This window comes from Pelophylax lessonae (genome assembly GCF_965119305.1).
Source record: "Pelophylax lessonae genome assembly, chromosome: 5".
Lineage (NCBI taxonomy): Eukaryota > Metazoa > Chordata > Amphibia > Anura > Ranidae > Pelophylax > Pelophylax lessonae.
The window spans coordinates 556020490-556044337 of NC_138772.1; the positions used below are offsets into that span (position 1 = coordinate 556020490).

Here is a 23848-nt window from a genome sequence, read left to right on the forward strand (position 1 = left end):
GTGGGGGCAAAATTTACATAGGAAGGGGGAGGGGGCGCCCAATTTTTGTCTTGCCTAGGGCAGCACAAAACCAAAATACACCACTGGAACTTGTCCCCCATTTTTTATATGGGAATCTCCGATTTCCCTCTAGTTTTGCCTGCTTCTCATGTCCTGGGAGCCTAGCAAGAGACAGGGCTCCTGTGGCCCCAGGACACCTCCCTTGACAGTGGTAGAAGAGCCAGCCATAGACAGGCAAGTCTTGCAACCCTGTTACACTATATGGCCTAAAGTTTTTGAACACCTGACTTCACATCTATGTGAGCTGGTTGGACATCCCATTCCAAAAGCATGGCCACTAATATAGAGTTTTCCCCTTTGTGGCTATAACCTCCTCCACACTTCTGCTCTAGGGATTTCCTCAAGATTTTAGATGGTGTCTTTGGGAATTTGGATGAAAAGACCTGGCTCATTTGTAGGGCCTCTCGTGGGGCACCAAAACAAATAAAAAAAAAAGACCTGACTCACAATCGCAAGCATTAAAGTCACACCATGTCATCATGGAGGTGGTGCCACTCTTCTGTAAAGGCTTCCAACAAAAGTTTGGAGTATGTTTGTGGGTTTTTGTGCCCATTAAGCCAAAAGAACATTTGTGAGGTCGGGTACTGATGTTGCATGAGAAGACCTGACTCCCATATTGGACCTCACATTGGGCACCAAAAAAAAAACAGACTCTCGGTATTCCAATTCATCCCAAAGGTGTTCAGTAGGGATGAGGTCAGGGATTTGTGCAGGACACTCGCGTTCCTCCACACCAAACTGGTCACACCATGTCTTTAGGGATCTGGCTTTGTACACGGGAGGGGGGCACAGTCATAGTGGAGCAGAAAGGGGTCTTCACCAAACTGTTACCATAAGGTTGAACTGTTGGGCATTCCAAAACCATGACCAATATTATGGAGTTTCCCCCTTTGTTTCTATAACATCCTCCACTCTTCTGGGAAGACTTTCCATAAGATTTTCGGGGTTGTCTGTGGGCATTTGTGCCCACATGTGAGGTCAGGTACTGATATTGGATGAGAGAACCTGGCTCACATGTTGAAGCTCATGTTGGGTGCCATAAAACAGACTTGGCTCACCATCGGTATTCCAATTCATCCCAAATGTGTTCAGTATGGTTGAGGTCTGGGCTCTCTTCAGGACACTCGCGTTCCTCCACACCAAACTAGTCACACCATATATTTATGGAGCTGGCTTTGTACATGGCGGGGTTGGCACGGTCATAGAGCAGCAGAAAGGGGTCTTCACCAAACTGTTACCACAAGGTTGAACTGTTGGGCATTCCAAAACCATGACCAATATTATGGAGTTGCCCCCTTTGTTTCTATAACATCCTCCACTCTTCTGTGAAGACTTTCCATAAGATTTTCGGGGTTGTCTGTGGGCATTTGTGCCCATTTGTGAGGTCAGGTACTGATATTGGATGAGAAGACCTGGCTCACATGTTGAAGCTCATGTTGGGTGCCATAAAACAGACTTGGCTCACCATCGGTATTCCAATTCATCCCAAAGGTGTTCAGTAGGGTTGAGGTCTGGGCTCTGTGCAGGACACTCGAGTTCCTCCACACCAAACTGGTCACACCATGTCATTATGGAGGTGGTACCACTCTTCTGGGAAGGCATCCCACAAAATTTGGAGTGTGTCTATAGGATTTTATGGCCCATTAAGCCAAAAGAACATTTGTGAGGTCAGGTACTAATGTTGCATGAGAAGACCTGGCTCACATGTTGGACCTCACATTGGGCACCAAAAAACAGACTTGGCTCACCATCGGTATTCCAATTCATCCCAAAGGTGTTCAGTAGGGAAGAGGTCAGGGATTTGTGCAGGACACTCGCGTTCCTCCACACCAAACTGGTCACACCGTGTATTTATGGAGCTGGCTTTGTACACGGGGTGGGGGGGGGGGGGGGTACAGTCATAGTGGAGCAGAAAGAGGTCTTTATTAAACTGTTACCATAAAGTTGAACTGTTGGGCATCCTATTCCAAAACCATGACCAATATTATGGAGTTGCCCCCTTTGTGGCTATGACATCCTCCACTCTTCTGGTAAGACTTTCCATAAGATTTTCGGGGTTGTCTGTGTTGGAGCTCATGTTTGGTGCCATAAAACAGACTTTGCTCACCATCGGTATAACAATTCATCCCAAAGGTGTTCAGTAGGGTTGAGGTCAGGGATCTGTGCAGGACACTCGAGTTCCTCCACACCAAACTGGTCACACCGTGTCATTATGGAGGTGGTATCACTTTTCTGGGAAGGCTTCCCCCAAACTTTTTGAGTGTGTCTATAGGATTTTGTGCCCATTAAGCCAGAAGAACATTTGTGAGGTCAGGTACTGATGTTGGATGAGAAGAGCTGGCTTACCATTGGCACTCTGATTCATCCCAAAAGGTGTTCAGTAGTGTTGAGGTCAGGACATTCGAGTTCCTCCACACCAAACTGGTCAAGCCATGTCTTTATGGAAGTGGAACCACTCTTCTTTGAAGGCATCCCATAAAATTTGGAAGTGTGTCTATTGGTTTTTGTGCCCATTAAGCCAAAAGAATATTTGTGAGGTCAGGTAAGGATGTTGGATGAGAAGACCTGGCTCACATGTTGGGCACCAAAAAACAGACTTGGCTCACCATCGACATTCCAATTCATCCCAAAGATGTTCAGTAGGGATGAGGTCAGGGCTCAGTGCAGGACACTGGAGTTCCTCCACACCAAACTGGTCAAACCATGTGTTTATCGAGCTGGCTTTGTGCACAAGGGCTCAGTCATGGCGAAACAGAAAAGGGACCTTACCAAACTGTTTTTTTTTTTGCCCGCGGTGTGTGAAACACACTCAAACTAACACCCGCTACATAAAAAAGTGCACACACGCAAACGTGAGAAACACGAATGGTGCACAGGGTGTGTGAATGGTCCACCACCAAAGAGGACAGACCTTGACTTTGATCCCCCGGGCGCAAGACTCCTAACAGGGACTGAGGTACTCACTGGTTTGCCTGGCCAAAACCAGGCAAACCCCGTTCTCTGGGAGGACTGCCCGAAACAGCCCACCCCAAGTACTAGGTGGGGCTCCCCCGAAGGGAGACCCCATGAGAGAGGGTGAACTAAGCCAGAAGGCCATGTCCACCCCTTCCCAAGACATTCAAGGTAGGCCTGAGGACCCACACCGTACTAATCATGTGAAAAAGTGAGATAGTCTTTACCAAACGGTTACCACAAGGATAGAAGAGCACAATTGTCTACAATGTCTTTGTATGATGGAGTGTTAGGAGGACCCTTCACTGGAGACACCAGAACTCCATCATTTGGAGAGGGGGGTCTACATTATTTTGGCCATATAGTAGGCGTGTCGGTCAGGTGTGCACAAACCTTTGACCATATAGTTTACATTTACATATCAAAAAATGATAATTTCCCTTAACCACTTACCGCAAAGTGACGTAGGGGTACGTCGGCTAACTTTGCGGTATTATACCGGGGTGATGCCTCTAGCTAGAGACACCATCCCGGTACCGTGGTTTAGAGCCGACGGTCAGTTTTCCATCGGTAACGACCGATGCGGCTCGGGAGCCGCTCGATCGTTACCCGGGTGAGCGGGAGGGGACGCCCCCCCCCCCTTCCCGCCACCTTCCGTGACTTTGCTCGGGCCTCCCGTCCCATCGGGAGACCCGAGCACCCAGCCGGCTCGTCCGCCGGCTGGATGGAGTCCCGATCTAAGCCGGAAGTGGCTTCAATCGGGTCCCCGATGACGTAACCCGGAGGCGGTGTCCATGGCGTCACTTCCGGGTTACTCTGCTGCAAAAGGCGGCAGATTTAAAAAATGGCTGTATGCAAAAATGTGCAGTGGAGGGGTTTGGGGTCTTTTAGACCCTCGATCCCTCCATAAAGAGTACCTGTCACTGCTATTACTGTCACATTCCCCCCGATCCCTCCATAAAGAGTACTTGTCACTGCCTATTACTGTCACATTCCTCCCGATCCCTCCATAAAGAGTACCTGTCACTGCCTATTACTGTCACATTCCCCCCCGATCCCTCCATAAAGAGTACCTGTCACTGCCTATTACCGTCACATTCCCCCCGATCCCTCCATAAAGAGTACCTGTCACTGCTATTACTGTCACATTCCCCCGATCCCTCCATAAAGAGTACCTGTCACTGCCTATTACCGTCACATTCCCCCCCCGATCCCTCCATAAAGAGTACCTGTCACTGCCTATTACCGTCACATTCCCCCCGATCCCTCCATAAAGAGTACCTGTCACTCCTATTACTGTCACATTCCCCCGATCCCTCCATAAAGAGTACCTGTCACTGCCTATTACTGTCACATTCCCCCCGATCCCTCCATAAAGAGTACCTGTCACTCCTATTACTGTCACATTCCCCCCGATCCCTCCATAAAGAGTACCTGTCACTCCTATTACTGTCACATTCCCCCCGATCCCTCCATAAAGAGTACCTGTCACTGCCTATTACTGTCACATTCCCCCCGATCCCTCCATAAAGAGTACCTGTCACTGCCTATTACTGTCACATTCCTCCCGATCCCTCCATAAAGAGTACCTGTCACTCCTATTACTGTCACATTCCCCCCGATCCCTCCATAAAGAGTACCTGTCACTGCCTATTACTGTCACATTCCCCCCGATCCCTCCATAAAGAGTACCTGTCACTGCCTATTACTGTCACATTCCTCCCGATCCCTCCATAAAGAGTACCTGTCACTCCTATTACTGTCACATTCCCCCCGATCCCTCCATAAAGAGTACCTGTCACTGCCTATTACTGTCACATTCCCCCCGATCCCTCCATAAAGAGTACCTGTCACTGCCTATTACTGTCACATTCCTCCCGATCCCTCCATAAAGAGTACCTGTCACTCCTATTACTGTCACATTCCCCCCGATCCCTCCATAAAGAGTACCTGTCACTGCCTATTACTGTCACATTCCCCCCGATCCCTCCATAAAGAGTACCTGTCACTCCTATTACTGTCACATTCCCCCCGATCCCTCCATAAAGAGTACCTGTCACTGCCTATTACTGTCACATTCCCCCCGATCCCTCCATAAAGAGTACCTGTCACTCCTATTACTGTCACATTCCTCCCGATCCCTCCATAAAGAGTACCTGTCACTGCTATTACTGTCACATTCCCCCCGATCCCTCCATAAAGAGTACCTGTCACTCCTATTACTGTCACATTCCCCCCGATCCCTCCATAAAGAGTACCTGTCACTGCCTATTACTGTCACAAGGGATGTTTACATTGCTTGTGATAGCAATAAAAGTGATCAGATTTTTATTTTTTTTTTAAAACCTGTAATAAAGTTATAAAAAAATTAAATAAATAGGAAAAAAATAAATATATTTTATCAGCCCCAGTCACCGTTCGCTCGCGCACAAAAGAAAACGTATACGGAAGTCGAGCCGCGAATAAAATCGCTATTCAAACCACACATGTGAGGTATCGCCGCGATCGCCAGAGCGTGAGCAATAATTAAAAAAAAGAGCTACACTCTAACTCTAAACTGGTAACCGTTAAAAAAAATTTAAAGCGTCACCTATGGAGATTTCTATTGACCGTAGTTTGTCGCCATTCCATGGGTGAGCGCAATTTTAAACCGTAACGCGTTGGGTATCTATTTACTCGACGTGACATCATCTTTCACAATATACAAAAAACATCTTTGCTAATGTACCCCCATAGCTAAACCTCTTCTCAGGCTCATGGAAGCTGTGCTGAATCCTCCCCAAATACGATGAGGACTACTGATGTGACCACAATCGAATTAGTCAGTCCATGTCAGCTCAGGGGATAAAGATTGGAAACTCACAGAGTATAACGGCGGTCCACCAGCTGATGCGCCATGGACAGGAGATACCATTATCCTCTATGACAGTTTTATCATTTGTTTTGCTGAGGTGGCCGTATGTACAATAGAAGTATGGCCTGATTTAGGGAACATTCCTGCTGAGGGAAAAGGGGTAGAGGTGTTCTGTAGTTCTGTCCAAGGGGGACAACGCTGCTCCTCCATACAGCACAAGTGAGCGTTGTCACCATAAGACAGGAAGCGTGTTACTGGCAGGATCACCGGGTAAAAGTAAAGGGGGAAAAAAGCTTGTAAAAAAGAAAACAAATATAGATACCCCCTCTAAGGACGATTCAGCTCAAATATGTTACATTTCTGTTCCTGGATTTAGATCTGCTTTGATTTATTTTTGTATTCTTTTGAGACCTGCAATACTTGTTTTAATTCAGTTGTTATTATTACTTAAAATATGGCCACACATAAGCTGATAATTATTTGTGATTGCATATTTTCTCTTATATGACCTGTTATTCTCTTATCTGATCTGTTCAATTCAGTTAATTCAGTAAGAGAACAGTAGGGGGTGCAGGGGAGGTTGAGGGGAGTCGCAAGACTCTTTTTGGTACAGGGAACATGAAAGCTATTCCTGAAAATAAAGTAAATCTATGCTGACTCCAGTAGCACATTCCAGCATTATTTCATTTAAATAGTCATGTGACACAAAGGGGAGGAGCTTGTACACAGGTGTGCCTAGGCAACGAAAGTAAGTGAGCTTAGAGTAGTGGTTTCCAAACTGCGGCCCGAGGGCCAGATGCGGCCCCTTGCTTGCCTTTATTTAGCCCTTGGGGCACTGTTCCATTCACTGATGCAAGAAACTATTCCTCCCACTGATACCAACTGTGTGGCACCACTCTTCCTTCTGACACCAATGATGGGGTACTATTCCTCCAACTGATGCCAATGATGGGGCACTATTCCTCCCACTTACACCAAGGATGGGGCACTATTCCTCCCACTGACACCAATGATGGGGCACTATTCCTCCCACTGACACCAATGATGGGGCACTATTCCTCCCACTGACACAGTGATGGGGTATTATTCTTCCATCTGACACCAATGATAGGGTACTATTCGTCCTACTGACACCAATGATGGGGTACTATTCCTCCCACTGACACCAATGATGGGGCACTATTCCTCCCACTGACACCAATGATGGGGTACTGTTCCTCCCACTGACGCCAATGATGGGGCACTATTCCTCCCACTGACGCCAATGATGGGGCACTATTCCTCCCACTGATGCCAATGATGGGGCACTATTCCTCCCACTGACACCAGTGATGGGACACTATTCCTCCCACTGACACCAATGATGGGGTATTCTTCTCACTGACACCAATGATGGAACACTATACCTCCAACTGACACCAATGATGGGGCACTATTCCTCCCACTGATACCAATGATGGGACACTATTCCTCCCACTGACACCATTGATGGGGTATTATTCTTCCAACTGACACCAATGATGGGGTATTATTCTTCCATTTGACACCAATGATAGGGTACTATTCGTCCTACTGACACCAATGATAGGGTACTATTCATCGTACTGACACTAATGATGGGGTTCTATTCCTCCCACTTACACCAATGATGGGGCACTATTCCTCCCACTGACGCCAATGATGGGACACTATTCCTCCCACTGACGCCAATGATGGGGCGCTATTTCTTTCCACTAACACCAATGATGGGGCACTATTCCTCCCACTGACACCAATGATGGGGTACTATTCCTCCCACTGACACCAATGATGGGGTACTATTCCTCCCACTGACACCAATGATGGGGCACTATTTCTTTCCACTGACACCAATGATGGGGCACTATTCCTCCCACTGACTCCAATGATGGGGTACTATTCCTCCCACTGACTCCAATGATGGGGTACTATACTTCCCAGTACTAATGGTTGCGTACTATTCCTCTCACTGACATCAATGAAGGGGCACTATTCTTCCCATTGACACCAATGATGGGGTACTATTTCCTCCCACTGACACTAATGATGGGGCACTATTTCCTTCCACTGACACCAATGATAGGGTACTATTCGTCCTACTGACACCAATGATGGGGCACTATTCCTCCCACTGACACCAATGATGGGGTACTATTCCTCCCACTGACACCAATGATGGGGCACTATTTCTTTCCACTGACACCAATGATGGGGCCCTATTCCTCCCACTGACTCCAATGATGGGGTACTATTCCTCCTACTGACTCCAATGATGGGGTACTATACTTCCCAGTACTAATGGTTGGGTACTATTCCTCCCACTGACACCAATGATGGGGTACTATGTCCTTCCACTGACACCTACATCCAGCCCCCCTAAACTTTGAAGGACAGTAAACGTGCCCTTTGTTTTGAGAGTTTGAAAACCCCTGGCTTAGAGGAAGGATAGCTCAGGATGTGTGTCACCAGTGGGGAAATGTTACTAGCAATCCAGAGAGCAGGAAGGAGGACAGGCAGTGGCGTGATTACAGGATATAAAAACTGATATTAGTATAAAACCATATAGAGGAGTAGGATGGGGGGGGGGACATATTAAGTTGTTGTACATATATTTTAGATGATCCTGTGACCCTGGTTTAACAAAGTTTTTAGCTATTGAATTCTAAGTGTAATGCTCTTTTTTGCAGTTCTCCATGCCCATCACGACAATCCTGAGCCTGAAGTACTTTGAAGATATCTCATCAAATGAGGTCATGGCGCTTCTTGAGAAACACAGCCTTCAATTTTGTGCGGCAGACAGCTCTTCTCTTTTCATTCAAGGTGATTTCCAGGATCTGAGTCAATGCCGTGATGACCTTTACAAGACAATGAGCAATTCTTCCCATCATGTGGAGAATCGAATGTCCCGTAAGGACCAGTATCAAGCCAAGGAGTACAGTCCAGACAAGTATCATGTCTCCGGAGAAGAAGCTCATATCCATAAGTCAACTGGTAAGCAAAGTCCAATAGAAAGTTTCCCTGACAAGTCCTTATATAAAACCTCTGACCGAAACCCATCACCTAGGAGGACAAGAACACCTGAGCCCCCACCAGCTGAGAACAATGGTTCCAGTTCTACTGGAGATAAGAACAAACCACCATACATAAAACCATCTTTAACCCATAATGGAAGGCAGATTAGCTCCAGCCAAAGAAAACCCAAGGTCACATCTTCAGATGACCCTAACTCCAGTAAAAAACACCGCAGGAACAACATTGCAGCCAACCTGAATTTACATCCCGCACTACCCAAAATGATCTCTGCAGATGAGGACAGAAGACCAGGCAGAAACTCTCCACTGCCCAGTAATAGAAAACCAGCTGATAGCTCAGGATTAGCCAGTCACACAATTGCCAGCACACAATTTACAGAAGACTTGCCTGGATCCAATCAACGCAAGAACACGTTTACAGCTAACTCCAGCTCCAGTCAAAGTAAACCCAAAGGCACCATTGCAGATGGATTCATCTCCAACCCAAAATATCCCGACAGCACCATCAGAGATGGATCTGACTTCAAGCCTGGGCAACCCATAAACATATCTACAGATGAACTGAACTCAAACCTAAAAGATTCCAAGAGCGCCATCGGAGATAGCACCAACTCCAACTCTGGAAAACCGAAGTACACATCTACAGATGAATTCGCGTCAAACCCAAATCATTCCAAGAGCACCACTGGAGATGGCACCAGATTCATCTCTGGGCAACCCAAGTACACATCTACAGATGAATTCATGTCAAACCCAAATCATTCCAAGAGCACTGGAGAAAGCACCAAATTCAGCTCTGGACAACCCAAAATGACCTCTAAAGATGAATTCAACTCAAGCCCAAATCATTCCAAGGGCACCACTGGAGATGGCACCAAATTCAACTCTGGGCAACCCAAGTACACATCTACAGATGAATTAAGCTCAAACCCAAATCATTCCAAGGACACAATTGGAGATGGCACCAGATTCATCTCTGGGCAACCCAAGAACACATCTACAGATGAAATAATCTCACACCCAAAACAATCAAAGAGCACCATTGAAGATGGCACCAAATTCAACCCTGGACAACCGAAGAACACATCTATAGATGATTTAAGCTCAAGTACAAATCATTCCAAGAGCACTATCCGGGATAGCACCAAATTCAGCTCTGGACAACCCAAAAACACATCTGTAGATGAATTAAACTTGAACCCAAAACATCCCAAAAATGCCCTTGGAGATTACGCCAATTTCAAGCCTGGAAAACCTCAAAACTCCTCTCCAGATGAATTCCTTTTAAACCAGAGAAACCCAGAGAATCTGCCTGCAAGCTCATCTACTCGCTCATCCCTCATGGCAGCTGGATGGTCATCCTCAAGTTCTACTTTTAATTCATTACCAGCAATTAATCCCAAAAATCACCTGGACCAAAACTCGCTCTCCACAGATTTCCTTGTGGATCCGGCAGCTCAAACCTACGTAAGTGTTTTTTTGAAAGATGATATTGATTATATTCTTGGTCAATCTGATGCAGAAATGAAAACAGAGACCGGTGACGGGTATAACAAGGTCATTCTGACATCCAAATCCCCCCATCTGTCCCAGCGCTTCTTCAAAGCTGCTCGCGAAATGTCAGACATCTTTATCAAATGCCAACGTTTTCTCAGAGTTGAAAGCATCAGCCTGTCCAATATTTCGGCTGATGTGACCAAAGAGCTGCAGTTATATCTCCTTCGTTGTAAGATCTTGTCATTGCCAAATGGGAAGAGGCTACAAATGATTGGCCCATATGAAGACATCGTTGAGTTCATGAGGAAATGGACTTCAGCTGGGGGGGACTTTGTGAGGTTTTTTCAACTTTTACAAGGTGTTTCCGGAGCTTCCTCTCGCCCCCCGGTGGTCGGAAGGGAAAAGGTGCACCAATCCACAACTCACAACCATAACGTGACTGAAGTCCAAACTCCGAGGATGAGATCGAGGCATCGCAGTGATGAGCCGGGGGCCAGAGGAGGAAGCGGAAGGCCGGATACAACCAGTCATAGCCAGACGTCTTCTAAGCCAGCCTGGAAATGAGTTTTGTTTTCAAATTACATTATCAGTACAACTCCAACTAAAACCTTTTTTGTACAAAGAGGTCCATTTTGCTGTTTTTGTAGTCAATGGGGAGATTTTCTATTCCTTTCTGTGTGTTCACTGAAGCAGAAAGTCTGATAAACTTCTACAACAGGGGTCCAAACAATAACACAAAATGTTGTGGGGAAGGATGAGACCATCTATTGGGCTGTATGTGTCCCAGATAAGGAGATCTCTTCACTTGATTGGCCACCAGGACAGGAAATGAGATAAAATCTCCCGAACAGGGATACAGACACCAGTGAACTACTACTGACAGAGGTAATAATTCTTCGAAACTCTAACCAAACCCAAAAATCAGTTGTGGATGGAAGCTGGGATTTAAAGGAACCCTATGCAGAGACAAAGTCAATAGCTTCCAATGGTGACCACCTGTCATATTGATGCCCTGGTTTCACTGGCATGGGTTATAGACTCGTAGGCATCATCATTCCACTTTGCATACATAGAGTGAGTATTGTTCGGCAGTAACATTGTAAATGATAGACAAGCACTTTTTTTTTAAAACAAAATCCTCCTTTTTCGGGAACGTAGGGACCGCCATGTGGTTTTTCCATTAAGCCCGTTCACCTGTACTGACCAATGGGCATTCCAGAGAAGCCTCCTCTTATAAGGCTAGGCTCACACTTTTATGAGTTTTTTATGTGCTACAACCTAAGTCTATCTATGGGGCCAAAATGCACCAATAGAAGCTCTTGCACCTTTTTTCAAGTCCTACAGAACTGCCTTGCATAGGTGTGCATTGGCCCCTATAGACAATAAATGGATTCCTCTTGTCATGCCTTTGGTATTCAGCACTCTTGTTTGGGGCAGTGCCCTGTTTTGATACTTTTCGGTTATCTATAAGGAATCCCATTATTGGGCTGATAGTTCATTCAGTAATTTGGGGTATGCCAAGTGTTCATGTTGCATTTTTTTTTTTTTAAGTGTAGGTTTTAACCACTTAAGCCCCGGAAGATTTTACCCCCTTACTGACCAGGCCCTATTTTGCGATTCGGCACTTTGTGACTTTAACGGAAAATTGCGCGGTCGTGCAACGCTGTACCTAAACGAATTTTCCCCACAAACAGAGCTTTCTTTTGGTGGTATTTGATCACCTGTGCGATTTTTTGATCATGCGCTATAAACAAAAAAAGAGCGTCAATTTTGCAAAAATAACAATATTTTTCATATTTTTTTATATGAAATTTCCCAAAAAAAAAATGTAAAAATCAAAATTTTTTAACATTTTTTGCCAATTTGTTTTCTGCTACCTATGTTTGGTAAAAAAAATCACAATAAGCGTATTTTGATTGGTTTGCGCAACAGTTATCGCGTTTACTAACAAAGGGAAAGATTTATATCATTTTTGTTGTTTTTTTTTTTAACGAGTAATGGCGGCGATCTGCGATTTTTTTTTTTCTTTTTTTTTTTGCGGGACTGCGACATTGCGGCGGACAGATCGGACCCTTGACTGACATTATTGACACTTTTGGGGGTACCAGTGACATTACTGCAGTAATCAGTGCTACACATATGCACTGTTACTGTAAAAATGACACTGGCAGTCAAGGGGTTAACTTTATTTGAGAGGGAGGGGTTAAGTGTGTCCCTAGGGGCGTGATTCTAACTGTGATTGGATGTGGCTTTACATGTAACAGCAGAGATCTACGGTTCTACATAGCAGGACCGTTAGATCTTTGCTGTTACACAGGGGAGAATGACAGGCGGCTTTGTTTACATTAGCCGCCTGCTTTTCTCCCTTCACAGCGGACGATCGCGAGTGACCGGCGGACATCGGGTCCGCCGGTCACACGCGCGGAGGTGTCCATGAACGAGCGGGGGTGGGAACGTGCCTCCGGCGGCGCGCACTTGCCCCCTATTGGCTCACAGGCTAGTGACGTACCGGTACGTCACTTTACCTGGCCGGGCTGGTCGGCTAGCGGTTAAGTTTAAGTGGGGGCATTTTTAAAAAGTCACTGTGCAAATGTCTCATCATTTGCACAACCATTGCACATAACCCCCATAATGCATGTATTAAGTGTGAAATATAATTTTCCCATTTATTTCCTTTGAATATTAGCTCCACCTAGTGGCCATAATGCAGTATTTTCCTGAAATAAGGCAACCACGTTGCTGAATAATAAATAAGCCAACCAAGCATGTTGCTGACGATCATAGGAAATAACAGAAAATATATTTTACTCCTATTGACACATTGGGGGATTATTTGCGACAGCTGGGATATTCCTACAGTAAATTTGTTATAAATAAACCCCTCAGTTTTTTTTTTTTCAGGGGGGGGGGGGGGTGAGTGGATTAAAACACAAATAAAGTATCCTTCTTGTTTATGAAAACTCTAAGAACTGGCAAGTTATAAAATGGTGCGTGCATACAGACCTGCAAATCTGTGTTTCCTTCTGCGTTGTCCATATTGTGTTACCCATTTCTGTTCCATGACCCCTCCTCAGCATTAGAGGGCGGTGATGAAGGTGTTACCATCTGCAGGAAGTGATGTCATTGTTCTCTGTAGGGACTACTTTTAGTTTTGCCCGCCATTAGGTTTGTAGTATGGTGGATCCATCCTCACCCTTATCCTTCCTCTCTCCTCCTTCTTTTATCATCCGCCTGTTACTTGTTTAATTCAACTGTTAGTCAAATGAGAACACAAGACGGGACTTGGAAGAGCCACATAGTTCTGTGCAGTGACGGTCTCTGCCCCTTATGCCAACATAGGAGTATAATGACATACCAAGTGGGAGAAGTAGAAAGCCAATGAACGTTGAGCCGTGCAACCGGCAGAGATGAAGCTAAGAGGTCCTAGAGCAGGGGAGTCAAACTCAATTTCATTGCGGGCTGCATCAGCAGTATGGTTGCCCTAAAAGGTCTAGTTGTATCTGGGGTGTGCTACATACAGAGTGCAAAGTTCAGGGGTGCGCTACATACAGAGTGCAGAGTTCAGGGGTGCGCTACATACAGAGTGCAGAGTTCAGGGGTGCGCTACATACAGAGTGCAGAGTTCAGGGGTGCGCTACAGAGTGCAGAGTTCAGGGGTGCGCTACATACAGAGTGCAGAGTTCAGGGGTGCGCTACATACAGAGCGCAGAGTTCAGGGGTGCGCTACATACAGAGCGCAGAGTTCAGGGGTGCGCTACATACAGAGTGCAGAGTTCAGGGGTGTGCTGCAGAGTTCAGGAGTGCACTACATACAGAGTTCAGGGGGTGCGCTACATACAGAGTGCAGAGTTCAGGGGTGCGCTACATACAGAGCGCAGAGTTCAGGGGTGCGCTACATACAGAGTGCAGAGTTCATGGGTGTGCTACAGAGTGCAGAGTTCAGGAGTGCACTACATACAGAGTTCAGGGGTGCGCTACATACAGAGTGCAGAGTTCAGGGGTGCGCTACAATACAGAGTGCAGAGTTCAGGGGTGCGCTACAATACAGAGTGCAGAGTTCAGGGGTGTGCTACATACAGAGTGCAGAGTTCAGGGGTGTGCTACATACAGAGTGCAGAGTTCAGGGGTGCGCTACAGAGTGCAGAGTTCAGGTGTGTGCTACATACAGAGTGCAGAGTTCAGGAGTGTGCTACATACAGAGTGCAGAGTTCAGGAGTGTGCTACATACAGAGTGCCGAGTTCAGGAGTGTGCTACATACAGAGTGCAGAGTTCAGGGGTGCGCTACATACAGAGTGCAGAGTTCAGGGGTATGTTACATACAGAGTGCAGAGTTCAGGTGTGCGCTACATACAGAGTGCAGAGTTCAGGAGTGCGCTACATACAGAGTGCAGAGTTCAGGGGTGCGCTACATACAGAGTGCAGAGTTCAGGGGTATGTTACATACAGAGTGCAGAGTTCAGGTGTGCGCTACATACAGAGTGCAGAGTTCAGGGGTGCGCTACAGAGTGCAGAGTTCAGGGGTGCGCTACATACAGAGTGCAGAGTTCAGGGGTGTGCTACATACAGAGTGCAGAGTTCAGGGGTATGTTACATACAGAGTGCAGAGTTCAGGGGTGCGCTACAGAGTGCAGAGTTCAGGGGTGCGCTACATACAGAGTGCAGAGTTCAGGGGTGTGCTACATACAGAGTGCAGAGTTCAGGGGTATGTTACATACAGAGTGCAGAGTTCAGGGGTGCGCTACAGAGTGCAGAGTTCAGGGGTGCGCTACATACAGAGTGCAGAGTTCAGGGGTGTGCTACATACAGAGTGCAGAGTTCAGGGGTGTGCTACATACAGAGTGCAGAGTTCAGGGGTGCGCTACATACAGAGTGCAGAGTTCAGGAGTGCGCTACATACAGAGTGCAGAGTTTAGGGGTGCGCTACATGCAGAGTGCAGAGTTTAGGGGTGCGCTACATACAGAGTGCAGAGTTTAGGGGTGCGCTACATACAGAGTGCAGAGTTTAGGGGTGCGCTATGCACAGTGTGCAACACCAATCCCCCCAGCGTTGCTAGTACTGCTCTCTCTACTACCCATGTATTTGGCTTTGTTTTACCCCCCTGTGTAGGCAGCTCTGCTTCACCTTGCAGGGAGATTCTTCTCACTCTCACATTCTGGAGAGCTGTCTTCGCCTTACCCCACCGTGAGAAATGTGCTGAAAGCAAAGCTGTCCCTTGTAAACACAGAAGGCTTCAGTGACAGTGGGGTGTGAAGGGTGAGAGCCAATGAAGAGGTGGGGGAATGGAGTTCTGCCACGTTCCAGGTCCAAAACTGGATGGGAGGGCCACATAACGAGGCCTGGTGGGCCAGATTTGACCCGTGGTCTCTGTGTTTGACATAGGTTTCCTAGAGCATCCCATACCTTGCACCGTACCTACATACAAGCTGTCAGTCAAATGAGAAGGAAGAACATGTAGGGGACAAGGAGGAGGCACATTGTTCTGTGCGGTGATGGTCTCCACCCCTTATGAAAACTTAGGAATATGATAACATTCTAAGAGGGAGCTGGTGAAAGTCTATGACCTCTGAGCTGTGCAGCCAGCAGAGATAAAGCCAAGAAGTCCTAGAGCAGTGATGGCGAAACTTGGCACCCCAGATGTTTTGGAACTACATTTCCCATGATGCTCATGCGCTCTGCAGTGTAGTTAAGCATCATGGGAAATGTAGTTCCAAAACATCTGGAGTGCCAAAGTTCACTATCACTGTCCTAGAGCATTACAGATCCTGCACTGCGCCTTTTAGACCTTCTAGAACAAGGCACATCATTTTGTAGGTGTTCATGCACTGTTTTTAAATTGAATTTTCAGAGTGCTTGCTAAAAAAAAAAAAAAAAAAAGGAACCAGTATGATGAAAACACGGTATTATTGTATTTGATTATTTTAGTTGTGGGTTTAGCTACACAATGTGGAGTGACTATATGTGTTGGGTGATACTTGGGAGGGCACGACAGCTTATATGCAGTGTGTATGTGTATATATATATATATATGTGTGTGATCATTAATGGCGGCAGTCTGAGGGTTCCGTTATAAAGAATTTATGGTGTCTGTAGAACTTTTTTTTTAATATATATGACAGTGTTCAGCCTAAATGTAAATCTTAAAAGTGTACAAAAACATACAAAAAATGTTTTTTCTATGTATAGTATGTAGATATCATTGTACAATGGGGGCGGGTACATTCAATAAACGGATTGTGATTTCTGATAAGTACTGATGTACGGTGATTGTGCTTTACTGTTCCTTTAACCACTTAAGCCCCGGAGGATTTGGCTGCTAAAAGACCAGGGGGTATTTTGCGATTTTTTTTACTGCGTGATTTTAACGGACAATTGCGCGGTCGTGCGACGCTGTACCTAAACGAATTTCACGTCCTTTTTTTCCCACAAACAGAGCTTTCTTTTGGTGGTATTTGATCACCTGTGCGATTTTTTGATCATGCGCTATAAACAAAAAAAGAGCGTAAATTTTGCAAAAATAGCAATATTTTTCACATTTTTTTATATGAAATTCCCCCCAAAAAAAATGTAAAAATCAAACTTTTTTAACATTTTCGGCCAATTTGTTTTATGCTACATATGTTTGGTAAAAAAAAATTGCAAAAAGCGTATTTTGATTGGTTTGCGCAAAAGTTATCGCGTTTACTAACAAAGGGAAAGATTTTTGTCATTTTTGGTGTTTTTTTTTTTTAACGCGTAATGGCGGCGATCTGCGTTTTTTTTTTTTCGGTACTGCGACATTGCGGCGGACAGATCGGACCCTTGACTGACATTTTTGACACTTTTGGGGGTACCAGTGACATTACTACAGTAATCAGTGCTATACATATGCACTGTTACTGCAAAAATGACACTGGCAGGGAAGGGGTTAACTGTATTGGAGAGGGAGGGGTTAAGTGTGTCCTAGGGGCGTGTTTGTAACTGTAGAGGGACATGGCTATTGGTGTAAAAACAAAGATCAATGGTCCTACATAGTAGAACCGTCTGATCTTCATTTTTACACAGGGGAGAATGACAGGCGGCTTGTTTACATTAGCCGCCCGCCTTTCTCCCTTCACCGGATCGATCGTAGTGTGACCGGAGGACATCGGGTCCGCCGGTCACATGCACTGACTTCTAAGTGAACGAGCCGTGGCGGGCGCGCGCCCGCCCGCAATTGGCTCGCAAGTCACTGACAGCCGAGTGACGTACCCATACGTCACTCTGCCTGGCCGGGGCTGACCGCCGCAGTATATAGTCGTGCGGCGGTCGGCAACCGGTTAACCACTTTACCACCGGAGGATTTTGCTGTCTTACGTCTGGGCCACTTTTTGCGATTTGGCGCTGTGCGACTTTAACTGACAATTGCGCGGTCGTGCGATGCCGTACCCAAACAAAATTTACGTCATTTTTTTCCCACAAACAGAGCTTTCTTTGGGTGGTATTTGATCACCTGTGCGATTTTTACTTTTTGCGCTATAAACAAAAAAAGAGCTTAAATTTTGAAAAAACAACAATATTTTTCACATTTTTTTTTATATGAAATTCCCCCCCAAAAAAATGTAAAAATCTAAATTTTTTTAAATTTTTGGCCAATTTGTTTTCTGCTACATATGTTTGGTAAAAAAATTCACAATAAGCGTATTTTGATTGGTTTGCACAAAAGTTATTGCGTTTACTAACAAAGGGAAAGATTTTTGTCATTTTTTTTTTTTAACGACTAATGGCGGCGATCTGCGATTTTTTTTTTGCGGTACTGCGACATTGCGGCGGACAGATCGGACCCTTGACTGACATTTTTGACACTTTTGGGGGTACCAGTGACATTACTACAGTAATCAGTGCTATAAATATGCACTGTTACTGTAAAAATGACACTGGCAGGGAAGGGGTTAACTTTATTGGAGAGGGAGGGGTTAATGTATGCCTGGTGCCTACTGACGTGTGTGGGGGGAGGGGACTGAGTGACACAGGGACAGATCGCAGGTTGAGCTATGCTGAACCCTGCAATCTGTCCCTGCCTGTCACTTAGGAGATCCTCCCGCTTGTGTTTACAAAAGCAGGCGGATCTCCACACTAGATCCCCGACGATCGGGGAAGAGCAGCGGCGATCGCCGCTGCTCCTCCCCTGGCCCGACTCCCGCTGTGACTGAATACAGCGGAAGCGAGCCTCCGGCGGCGCGCTCGCGCCGCCGAGAAAGGGGTGTGTCTTACGACGTAGATCAGACCACTTTGCCGCAGTACTATCAACGTAAGCAGACGGCAAGTGGTTAATGTAAGCCCCAAATCATCACTGACTGTGGAAACTTCACACTGGACCTCATGCAACTTGGATTCTGTGCCTCTCCACTCCTCCTCCAGACTCTGGGACCTTGATTTCCAAATGAAATGCAACATTTTCCTCAGTCAGTGCTGATTTGGGGAGTCATGCCATCTGCTGGTGTTGGTCCACTGTGTTTTATCAAGTCCAAAGTCAGCGCAGCCCTCTAGCAGGAAATTCTAGAGCACTTTATACTTCCCTCTGCTGACCAGCTTTATGGAGATGCTGATTTCATTTTCCTGCAGGACTTGGCACCGCCCACACTGCCAAAACTACCAATACCTGGTCACATGATCATAGGATCACTGCGCTTCATCGCCTGACCTAAACCCCATAGAGAATCTGTGGCAGGGCCGGTACAAGGGGGGGGGCGGGAGGGACGGGTGCCCTGGGCGGAGTATGGGAGGGGCGCTGGGTTGCCAGTTAGAAGACTCACACAATGGCTTTCACTCCTCTGAATGCAGCAACTGCCAGTCCAAAAACGGGGCTAAAGATGCGCCCTCACCCACTGGCTGCCTCCTCTGTACAGGGGGGACTCACATGTCTTTACAGAAGGGAGAGGGGAGCTTTCTCCCGGGCTTTAGTTCCTCAGTGTGGCCAGATCGGGGCTGTAACAGGCAGAGCTTCTCTGCAGGGGGGCGGAGCAAGAAGAGGACACTACACTGCAGCCCCGATCATTACTCCCGCCCACTCGCCCAGCACTGAAGACATCAGAGCTCAGCAAATGGCAGAATGAAGATGTGACAGCCAGGATGGATGGATGGATGGATGTCTTCTGCACCTGTGAGTCCAGATCTATTCTGCCTTCCAAACTGTACCTGGCTGTGCTGTAAACTTGTCCTGTACTTTGCCAAATGTGAAAGTGAAAGTAAAATGGATTCATATAGTGGGAATATACTGAGATGTTTCAGTATTCCACAAAGTGTAAAATAACTCCATTCCATTCTGTGACTGACACTTGTAGCTGCAGGCAGCAAAGATGGATATAGTGGTGATAGAGCACAGTGAGAATTGGTGGCCATTGTAAGTTTCTTTCCTCTGTGCTCTTCATGCACATGGCAGTGACAGTTCTCCTGATCTCCCTCCTGTGTGTCCTGCTTCATTTATCCCCTGATCTCCCTCCTGTGTGTCCTGCTTCATTTATCCCCTGATGTCCCTCCTGTGTGTCCTGCTTCATTCATCCCCTGCCTCTACATTACAGCTCAGTGCAGGCACAGGAAATGTGCAGAATTGCTCTGATAGCCTCAGGATCTCAGCAGAGATAGAGGAGTTGTCCTGAAGCACAGAGCTCTTCATGTACAGACTGGGGCAGTGCTGGGGAGAAATCTTGGGAGTTTAGCTGTAGAAAAACATTTCAGCAAGCTGCAAATGCCATAGAGTCCTTGTTGGGAATCAGAGCTCCCTGTGTGACCTCCTCATTCTCTTTCCCAGATTCACTTCAAACAGGTGAGCAGAAAGCAGAGGTGTGCTGAAGTGCGGAGTGGTGGCTCCGGTTTTCCATAGGCTAGTGATGTATGTTGTGAATTGGTCTAGAAACTAGAAGGAATGTAGTAACAGATCAAACTGTCAGGATTACTAAACTCCTAGCAAACCAAATTCAAAGTATATTTTGTCTCAATTGTGATCCTGGTATCGGTGTCAACTAGCCAGCAACAGGAGAGGACAGGAAAACTACTGACCCGATCCTACAGCATCGATCCCTCATCAGCCAGACTGACAAAGGACATTCCACAGTTTGTCAGCATGGTGGCAATGTCAGGTGATGATGTTCTCTGCTCTCACTAGCAAACCTGTCACCAGCAACAGGGTCACCAGTGTAAAGAAGACATTAAAGTGGCATTAAACCCACTAGTAAACATTATATTGCAGGTTACCAATTCTTAGTTGTGAAGGCTGAATTTGTTTTCCTTTTTTAGGCTTTCTTTCTTCCGTTTGTTTTTATCTGGTGATCCAGCCAGCAAGTCTGTTTTTCAAAAGAACAAGCTCACTTGCAGTTACAGAGATGTGACAAACCATTTACCACTGGCAGGGGTGCTTACAAAGGTCAGCATATATTTCAGTAAAACCTTTATACTAAAAGAAAAACAAATGTTACAGTAAATGATTATAAAGTGGGAGCTGGAGTTTGGCTTCAATTTGTTAGTGTATCTAAATTTGCGAGTTCAACTAACACTCCCCTCCCCCCAGACTGACAGCACTGCTGTCTGCTGTGCTGCCTGTGCTTCTTCATCCAGAGTGGGAGCGCTCTAATAAAGCAGGTGTGCTACTGGCCAGAGCACCAGACGAAAAACAGTGGAAAAAAAGCCTAAGAAAAGAAACCGAATGCAGCCACCACATTTAATGATTGGTAAGCTGCAATATATTACATTTTTGGTTTTCAGGTAATTATTTCTTTAAGTGAACCACTCCCCAGTTCATGCACCCTAAAGTATTGTAGATATTCGGAACAAACAGTAAAAAAACTTTAAAGTGAACCCTCCTCACCCTAAAAACCTTTGGACCTTCTGAATGCCCCCCTTCCACAATCATAAAAGTCTGAACTCTGCGTCATTTGCTACTGAGCCCTTGCACTGTTCCTGCCCTTACATCTCTTGCCACACCCAATAGTCAGCACAGTGAAAGCCGCATCCAATTTTTGCCACACACTGCACTTTCCTCTAGAAGCAGGTCCCAATTTATTATTTTAAAAATAACCCCGTTCCTGACTCCTGCACTCACATTTTTTTTTTTGCTTCCAACCCTTGAACTTTGTAATTTATCCAATCCTGAATTCTGCACTATATGTGGCTAACAGGTATAGGTAAGATGATGATTAGTCATGCGTGGCCGGGGGGGGGCGCAATTTGAAATGTTCGCCCTGGGCGCTGGATGACCTTGTACCGGCACTGATCTGTGGGGATTGTCAAGCGGAAGATGAGAGACACCAGACCCAACAATGCAAAGGAGCTGAAGGCCGCTATCAAAGCAACCTGAGCTTCCATAACACCTTAGGTAAAGAGCCTATGACGTAGGCTCTTTACCATGTGACCAGCTGTGTCCAATCGCAGCTGGTCACATAGTAAATAGGAAGTGCCGTTGATCAGCTTTCCTAAGTTTGTGCCTGACAGTAGAGGGGGGGGGAGGGAGCATTGATTACCAGTGCAGACCCTTGGGGGGATGCCATTAGAGCCACTAGGGATTGCCCACCCATAGCCACCAGGGATGCCAATCAGGGCTCAGGGACCCTTTCAGTGCCCTCCTCATCAGAGCTGCCCATTATTGCCATCTATCAGTGCTGCCCACCAGTGCTCATCATTGCCATCTATCAGTGCCGCCCACCAGTGCCCATCATTGCCATCTATCAGTGCCACCCACCAGTGCCCATCATTGCCATCTATCAGTGCCGCCCACCAGTGCCCATCATTGCCATCTATCAGTGCCGCCTACCAGTGCCCATCATTGCCATCTATCAGTGCCACCCACCAGTGCCCATCATTGCCATCTATCAGTGCTGCCCACCAGTGCCCATCATTGCCATCTATCAGTGCCGCCTACCAGTGCCCATCATTGCCATCTATCAGTGCTGCCCACCAGTGCCCATCATTGCCATCTCTCAGTGCCACCCACCAGTGCCCATCATTGCCATCTATCAGTGCCACCCACCAGTGCCCATCATTGCCATCTATCAGTGCCACCCATCATTGCCATCTATCAGTGCCGCCCACAGTGCCCATCATTGCCATCTATCAGTGCCACCCACCAGTGCCCATCATTGCCATCTATCAGTGCCGCCCACCAGTGCCCATCATTGCCATCTATCAGTGCCGCCCACAGTGCCCATCATTGCCATCTATCAGTGCCGCCCACCCGTGCCCATCATTGCCATCTATCAGTGCCGCCCACCAGTGCCCATCATTGCCATCTATCAGTGCCGCCCACAGTGCCCATCAGTGCCACCTATCAGTGCCCATCAGTGCTGCCTATTTGCCCACCAATGCTGCATATCAGTGCCACATATCAGTGCCCCCATCAGTACTGCATATTAGTGCCTCCTCATCAGTGCAGGAAAAAACATATCTATTTACAAAATTTTATAACATAAACAAAAAAACTTTTTTTTTTTTTCAAACTTTTTGTTTTTTTTAATTTGTGTAGCAAAAAAGAAAAAACCTTGCGGTGATCAAATACCACCAAAAGAAATCTCTATTTGTGGGGGAAAAAGGACACAAATTTGGTTTAGGTACATTGACCGCGCAATTGTCATTCAAAATGCGACAGTGCTAAAAGCTGAAAATTGGCCTGGGCAGGAAGGGGGTGGAAGTGCCCGGTATTGGGGGGTGGGGGGTGGGCGGGGGGCAGGAAGGGGGTGGAAGTGCCCGGTATTGGGGGGTGGGGGGGGGGCAGGAAGGGGGTGGAAGTGCCCGGTATTGGGGGGTGGGGCAGGAAGGGGGTGAAAGTGCCCGGTATGGAAGTGGTTCATTTTATGAGATGTATATAAAGTGCAAACATCAACATGAATATAAATACGTCAAAATGAGAGTCAGATGAAGAATGACTTCCAGGTACTGACGATGTTCTCCGCATTCCTTGATAATGATCCGGAGAATCTGCAGGGTCAGGATGACGCTCTCTGATTGTTCTTATTCTGTTGTATCATTCAACCTATAAAAGACACAAAATAAAGTGATATTAACCACTTGCCGACCGCTCATGTTGAGCAAACTGCGGCAAAGTGGCTCTCCTGAGTCCAGCGACGTAGACCTACGTCGCTGGATCCCGCCCCCTCTCGGCAGCGGCGGCGCCCGCGCGCCGCCAGAGGCTCGCTCCCGCTGTATTCAGACACAGCGGGAGTCGGGCCAGGGGAGGAGAGGCGGTGATCACCGCCGCTCTCCCCCGATCCTTGGGGATCGAGTGAGAAAATCCGCCCGCTTGTGTAAACAAAGCAGGCGGATCTCCTATGTGACAGGCAGGGACAGATTGTCTCTGTCTGTGTCACACAATCCCCTCCCCCCACACACGTCAGTAAGCATGAGCCACACATTTAACCCCTTGATCACCAACAGTGTTAACCCCTTCCCTGCCAGTGTCATTATTACAGTAACATATTTATAGCACTGAT

At 46.7% G+C, this 23848-nt stretch overlaps 1 protein-coding gene and 1 long non-coding RNA gene across 2 annotated transcripts in view; both read left to right on the forward strand.

Annotated features, from left to right (window-relative positions):
- The window catches only part of LOC309555662 (uncharacterized protein), a gene marked incomplete at both ends in the record, with an annotated part of 24226 nt that extends 13249 nt beyond the window's left edge, over positions 1-10977 (forward strand). Inside the window, one exon of the mRNA XM_082257694.1 lies at positions 8572-10977. Coding sequence (XP_082113820.1) covers positions 8572-10977 — 2406 coding nt within the window. The remainder of the gene's footprint in view (positions 1-8571) is intronic.
- LOC309556750 overlaps positions 1-23848 on the forward strand; it is a 489144-nt gene that overhangs the window by 14976 nt on the left and 450320 nt on the right. The gene's annotated exons all lie outside the window — the stretch shown is intronic.